This window comes from Hoplias malabaricus, chromosome 10, assembly GCF_029633855.1.
Source record: "Hoplias malabaricus isolate fHopMal1 chromosome 10, fHopMal1.hap1, whole genome shotgun sequence".
NCBI lineage: Eukaryota > Metazoa > Chordata > Actinopteri > Characiformes > Erythrinidae > Hoplias > Hoplias malabaricus.
In genome coordinates, this window is record NC_089809.1 from 20242542 (window position 1) to 20249165 (window position 6624).

Consider the following 6624-nt stretch of genomic DNA (forward strand, 5'->3'; position numbering starts at 1 on the left):
TGCGTTTCAATCCCTAGGTCATGTTGTTTAGCCTTCTAGTCTGTTTGTCTCTGCTATTACTCGTTTCATTTTCCATTGTTGCTCCCAAGTCTGTCTGTCTCTGTTGATCCTCTTTTAGGTTTGTTTTCTGTTTAGTCCACTGTTTAATACTCTGTTTATGACTCTGTTTAGTTCTCTAATCTTTATGTACCATTAATATTGTTTAGCTCTGCATGTCTAGGTTTGTTTGTTTAGCTCTCCATGTCTAAGTTTGTCTGTTTAGCTCTCCCTGTCTAGTATTGTATTGTTTCGTTTCCTATAATTGTTTTGCCCAGTCTAGTCTGTCTCTGCTGTTCCTTGTTTCGTTTCATGTCGACGTTTCCTTTGTTTTGTAGTCCTAGTTTGTCTTTGGCTTGTTATCCTTTTTGTAAATAAAAGTAACTGTTTTAGCATGTGCGTCCGTCTCCGTCAGTCCGCCCCGCGTTTCCTGACAGATTGGTCCAACTGACCTGTGAATTTTTTAACAAAAGGTGTTTCATATTTCTTTCTCTAACGGGACGCTGAAGATAACTCATTTTAACGTGGGGGAACCCAGCCTGCCCATATAAACCCAGTAATCACACTGTCTATGTTTTAAAGAGATGTTTTAGACAAAAACAGCAGAAGACATTGAAATAGAAATAAAAATTTAGGGAGGTCATGCATCTTAATGCATTGAACCCTACCTGCTAAAGAAAGAGGGAGGGTATTTCACCTTTGGAAATCACTGTTAATTGTAGTAAATAAAAAGGGAGAAATTAACTTAGAATGCAAGATATTTTATGTGTGATGTTAACATCCACATATTTCAATTCATTAGACTCCAACTTAAAATGAAATTCTGCTTGTGTGTTTGTGAAAGACACTATTAATTGGATACATTTCACTTTTGGGAAAAAAAAAACATTTCTAGCCGCAGTAGGAGCCAAATTTTCTAAAATTGTGTTGATGACTGGAATAGCAGATAGGGGTGGCTTGTTCTCAACTTCATACTTCATAACTCCTCATATATTGGGAGCCGCAGGTAGTGTCGCAGTCACACAGCTCCAGGGACCTTGAGGCTGTAGGTCCAAGTCCCACGCTAGGTAACTAACAGGTGACGACAGGTGTGTCCGCGTGGATTTACTCCAGGTGTTCTGGTTTCCTTCCACAGGTGGCAGGTGGACTGGTGACTCAAAGGTGTCCGTAGATATGAGTGTTTGTGTGAATGTGTGTGTCAATCTGTGAAGATCTCGCATCCAGGGTGTCTTCCCAACATGTGCCCTGTGATTCCAGGTAGGCTCCAGACCCACCGCGAACCTGAATTGGACAAGTCATTCCAGACAAAGAATTAACTTCAGCCTTTTTTAGTCAATTCTGTAGTATGACTAATAGACATCTGGTCGTCTAAACGAAGAGTAGCTGCAAAGTTATTTTGTTATTAAAATTACATTCAGTGGAAACACTTCAGTGGAAATTCCTCAAGACAAGTTAAAATGAGGCTCAGTAGTGTGTGTGGCCTCCTTGTGCCTGTATGACCTCCCTACAATGCCTGGGCATGCTTCTGATGAGGCGGCGGATGTTTTCCTGAGGGGTCTGAGGAAAAAGCAGGCCAGTCCATAGCATCAATGCCTTCATCATGCAGGAACTGCTAACACACTTCAGCCCCATGAGTCCTAGCATTGTCGTGCATCAGAAGGAACCCAGGACCCACTGAACCAGCATATGGTCTCACAATGGGTCTGAGGACCTCATCCCTGTATCTAAGGGCAGTCGGAGGCTGTGAGGCCCTCCAAAGAAATGCCTCCCCACACCACTTCTGACCCACTGCCAAACCGGTCATGCTGGAGGATGCTGCAGGCAGCAGAACATTTGCCACGGCGTCTCCAGACTCTGTCACATGTGCTCAGTGTGAACCTGCTTTCATCCATGAAGAGCACAGGGCGCAAATGGTGAATCTGCCAATCTTGGTATTCTCTAGCAAATGCCAATTACCCTGCACAGTGTTGGGCTGTAAGCACAAGCCCCACTTATGGATGTCGAGCTCTCATACCATCCTCATGGAGTCTGTTTCTTACAGTTTGCGCAGAAACATGGATATTAGTGGCCTTTTTTGCAAGGCTCTGGCACTGCTCCTCCTTGCACTCCTGGTATCTCCTCCATGCTCTGGACACTGTGCTGACAGACACAGCAAACCTTCTTGCCACAGCTGACACTGATGTGTCATCCTGGATGGGCTGCACTACCTGAGCAACTTCTGTGTGTTGTAGACACCGCCTCATGCTACCTCTAGGGTTGAGAGCACAAGCGATATGCAAAAGTGACCAAAACATCAGCTAGAAAGGATGAGAACAGAGAAATGGTCTGTTGTCACCACCTGCAGAAACATTCCTTTATAGGGGTTGTCTTGCTAATTGTCTCTAATTTCTACCTGTTGTGTGTTCCATTTGCACAACAGCAGGTGAAATTTTTCACAATGATTCACAATCAGTGTTGCTTCTTAACTGGACAGGTTGATTTCACAGAGGTTTAATCGACTTGTTGTTTAAGTGTTCCCTTTATTTTTTGTGCAGTGTATATGAAATATCAATTAAACCCCAAAACTCTTTAATCTCATTCATTCATTTTCTGTCCCTGTTTCATCCTGTTCAGGCTTACAGTGGGTCTGCAGCCTACCCCGAATCACTGGGCACAAGGCCGAAACACCCAAGATGGTGCACTTGTCTATCACAGGGCAAAACCCATTCACTCACACACTTACATATATACACACACATTGTATGTTTTTAAAATGGTGTATAACAGAAGTTTAGACACCCCTGACAAATTCCATGTTTAACTGTTTTTTTCACAGTGGGGAGAAAAAATACATTTTTATTCACCCTACAGGAAAATAAAACACGAATATGCCATGATGTTTGCACAATACCTTCCTCACTCACTAATATGGAAAATACAGTGAATACATCCCAATCTGTCTCTTATGGTCTGCCATTTGTAAAAATACAGTTACATTCATAAATACATGTGTTTGGTTTTCATAGATATATCTTCATTTTATGTGAAAATAAATACACTTGCTTAAATTCACATTGTATGTATTTGTAAAGCCATACTCTCTTTTTTAAAATGTATTTATAAAGTGTTGAATCTGCATTTGTGGATCAAGTCACCTGCCTGTTTTTGGTGATTTATATTTGTTAATTTCCTCTCGCAAGATTTTGAATTTTGAGACTTTCTTTTCGCATTTCACTCGATCCACACACGGATGCAGCCTCATCCTCAAATGTGGCCAGGCGAACAAATCACGGCTAGGAGGTATTTTATAATTCATATTTTAGCTAATCAGTCAAAATAATAATTTACAAACATGTAGGCTGGTCAATTTTTTTGCGTAACTGTGTGCTTGTTAAAATAATTTCAAAATATATTTTACGATAAGACACTGTCCAACGTATGCTGTTCTGGGGACTCCTTCCCTAGGGTGAAACCAATTGCACGTTATTTTTGTCTGATTTCTGAGCCATTTTCATTGTGGGAAACATTGTTCTCTAAAATAAATATCATGTTTTTAGTTATATTTTAGTATCAATCAGCTCACTATGGAGAGAGATTAGTCTTGAGATCCACCAATTGAACTCATGAGTTTAACTGTATTTCTACAAATTGCAGACCATGACAGAGATTGGGGTATATTAATTTGTGAATAATGAAACATATTTGTGACTTGTAGTTGGTGTATTAATATTTATGCATTTAGAAATTTGAGAATAATCTCTCTCCATAGCTCACCTCCTTGTTATTGTCTACATTTCTGTAAAGGGCTTATGTGACATGTTACCGTGGCGACCTGAATGAACTGTAGGGAGAGGCATAATTCTGAACATTCAACACACGGCCAGCAGATGGCAGTGGTATACAACTCTCCACTCGGCAGCAGAAGTTCTGCTCGTACTGCACAGGTGCCTCTTTGTACTTACTGCCCAACGCTGCTCCAGTTGAAAAAGTTGAAGGACGGTTATGTACTAATTCCACATTTATGTTTTTTTTTAATCTTATTTCTATTAAATTATACTTACAAATCAATCTCTTAAATATATATTTTCACAGTATACAAAATGTATTTTTATTTTTGTGTAAAACATATCAAAAAATTCTCTTGCAACAACAAAAATGATCCTGTAGTCTCTGATTCATTCATCATCGTTGTACAGAAATATCACTAAGAAACGTTTTTTAAAAACCTGCAGCAGTAGAGCACCATCAGCACAAAAACAGCTCCATATAAATGTTTAGTCAGTTTTAAGTCCCAGTCACAATGTTGGCAGTGTTTAATCCTTCAGGTTACAGGTGTGGTGGAATACACAGAGACAGAGATAACATGGTAATGATAAGACCTGAGGGGTGTATCCCAGGGCCTGTTGGTTTTCTGGGACAGGAAGTGGGAGAGGCTGACTGGAGTTGTTTGCTTGGGTTTGGTCACTCACCTGCCTGCATCTCAGAGTAACAGACAGGTACACTTTACACTTTTGTCTTTCTGAAGCAGCCCATACTGAGTGGTGGCTAGGGAATTCACCAGGACCCAAAAATTGTTAAAGGTCACTCCCTTTTCATCCTTCACATCCATTTCTTTCAGCAGCTCACCCAGCCCCTCCTGATCATCACCAGCCTGTAAAAAGGCAAATAAAACTTTACTCCTGTCACAAAATGGTTAGTCAGCTCACATGCACTCAATAAATAGCAGCCTCTACAGCATGTCCTTGGAGTGACTGTATGGAAACTATACCATTTCTAGGCTGCATTTTTGGGCTTGACTGAAGAACAATTATCATTTCACAATATCTAAGTGTTTCCCAAACGACACACTTAGAAGAGAGGGTATTATTCATTCAGTTTACCTTCACCATTTTTGGCAGTTCTTTGGAGACCATGCCCTGGAACTCCTCCACTGTCAGAGTAGGACCATTATTAGCAGAGGCTGCGTGGAACTGGGTCACCAGCGTGTTGATGGCCAATTCTAGATCTGTGTACTACAAAAATATGTTTTTAAATCTCACTGTAACCAGTTGCATTTTAAACTAATTTATTTATTTTGTTTTTTGTCGGATTCATAGAATCTATTGTCAATTTCAAAATATGAGTTGAAATCAGTCAAAGATAAGCAATAAAATCAATTTAATATTTATTGTAATGATTCAAAATGGATTGTGAAACATCCCATGTATTTGGCAGGAAAATCATTCTCAGGGTAGAAAAATCACAAGTAGCCTACATTTTTGGCACATTAAAAAACAGCTATAATTTGGTTGTATTTGGTGTACATTCAAAATTACATTAATACTGTCAGCTATAAAACAACAAAGAGAATCACAATACAACACTTAAAGTCAAAAACATTTAGTCTTAATTCTGGATTTAAAGCATAGATTTTCTTACTCTGAGAAGAAGCTAAGAGTATCCAAATAGCACTAAAAACCTAAACTACTGAGAGCCACCTGAGTTCACTAATGTAAAAAGAAAAAAGCTGGGCCAAAAGCCAAACAGATGCAGCTATGTTTGGAGCACTGGGAAAATTAAAATCCAGTGAGATTCCAAGCCCCATGCCCCTGCAGTCATATAGATTTATTTCAACTATTCATGACCCCTTTACTACAGGCAGGTAACCAAACCTAAACAATGGAGCAGCACAGGAAGTAGTTGGCTGATATTTGCTTTCTGGGCGTTGGCCAGGAGAAAAAAAATATGAATATGGTGTGGACATTGTGCTAATAATCTGCCCTGAGGTGAAATTTAGAGTTCAATCATTGTTCTCACAGAGAAGACTGTGTGATTTTATAAGGCTTGTGCAGGCACTTTTCTAACTAATAACACTGTAAACAGTAATGATACAAATGAAACGGCTTAGTGAATATTAGAAGACGGTTGTTGTCCGGAGGAATGAAAAAAACGTAGCCACTACAGGAGCATACGCAGGCAATAAAACTTAATCGAGAATGGTGGGGGTGTCTTCTAATGCTGCAGTTGCTGGTGAGTAAAACATACAGTAAAGCATGATATTCTTGATAAAGCTACTTTTAATTCAGCATGTATATGTAGCAGGTTTAAGGTAGGCACTTACCTGTGTGGCCATTTAGTCGTTGTTATCCTCTGGATATCGACTAAACTCCGTGGCTAAAGTTTGGTTTAGTGCTTGTGTGTTATCACCGCCCAGAACCTGCAGGACCTATTCTCCTCCTCCTCCTCCACGTCAGGCCTTAGTACTTCAGCTCAAACGATGACAGAGGTGATAAATACCAGATTTTATCTGCTGCAGTGGTTTGTTTTACACTTCTTTTAGCTGTATGAACCGGTGTATATGAAACTACATGTGTTAGCCTTGTCAAAACCAGAACATATATTTATTTTTATTACTGCTGTCAGCTTTTGTGGAGAGGCTCCATTGAAACTTCTACAACTGGAGCAGAAAATAAGAGAAACACAGCAAAACCCAAACCAGCTTTACCACATTCTGGTTGTTACATCTGATGAAGTGACATTTTCATTGAGACTCATCTGATAAGATCTTCACAAAGTAAATGAATAAGAAAAACAGTTCATTCACAGATTGTTTCTTGTATACACATTTTA

General features: G+C 39.7%; 1 protein-coding gene across 1 annotated transcript; it reads right to left on the reverse strand.

The window, feature by feature from the left end:
• Positions 1 to 4064: 4064 nt before the first annotated feature.
• LOC136708162 (protein S100-A13-like) lies at positions 4065 to 6262 on the reverse strand. The gene is made up of 3 exons (XM_066682484.1): positions 6116 to 6262; positions 4896 to 5027; positions 4065 to 4666 (listed from the first exon to the last, which is right to left on the reverse strand). The coding sequence occupies exons 1-3, from the start codon at positions 6125 to 6127 to the stop codon at positions 4496 to 4498; spliced, it is 315 nt and encodes a 104-aa protein (XP_066538581.1). The 5' UTR covers positions 6128 to 6262; the 3' UTR covers positions 4065 to 4495.
• Positions 6263 to 6624: the final 362 nt, after the last annotated feature.

Bases quoted from the DNA above. Each gene is read 5' to 3' on its own strand.
- LOC136708162 (XM_066682484.1), bottom strand. The intron at 4,667-4,895 runs GTAAACTGAATG...GCCTTTTTACAG, and splicing joins AACTGCCAAAAATGGTGAAG to GCTGGTGATGATCAGGAGGG.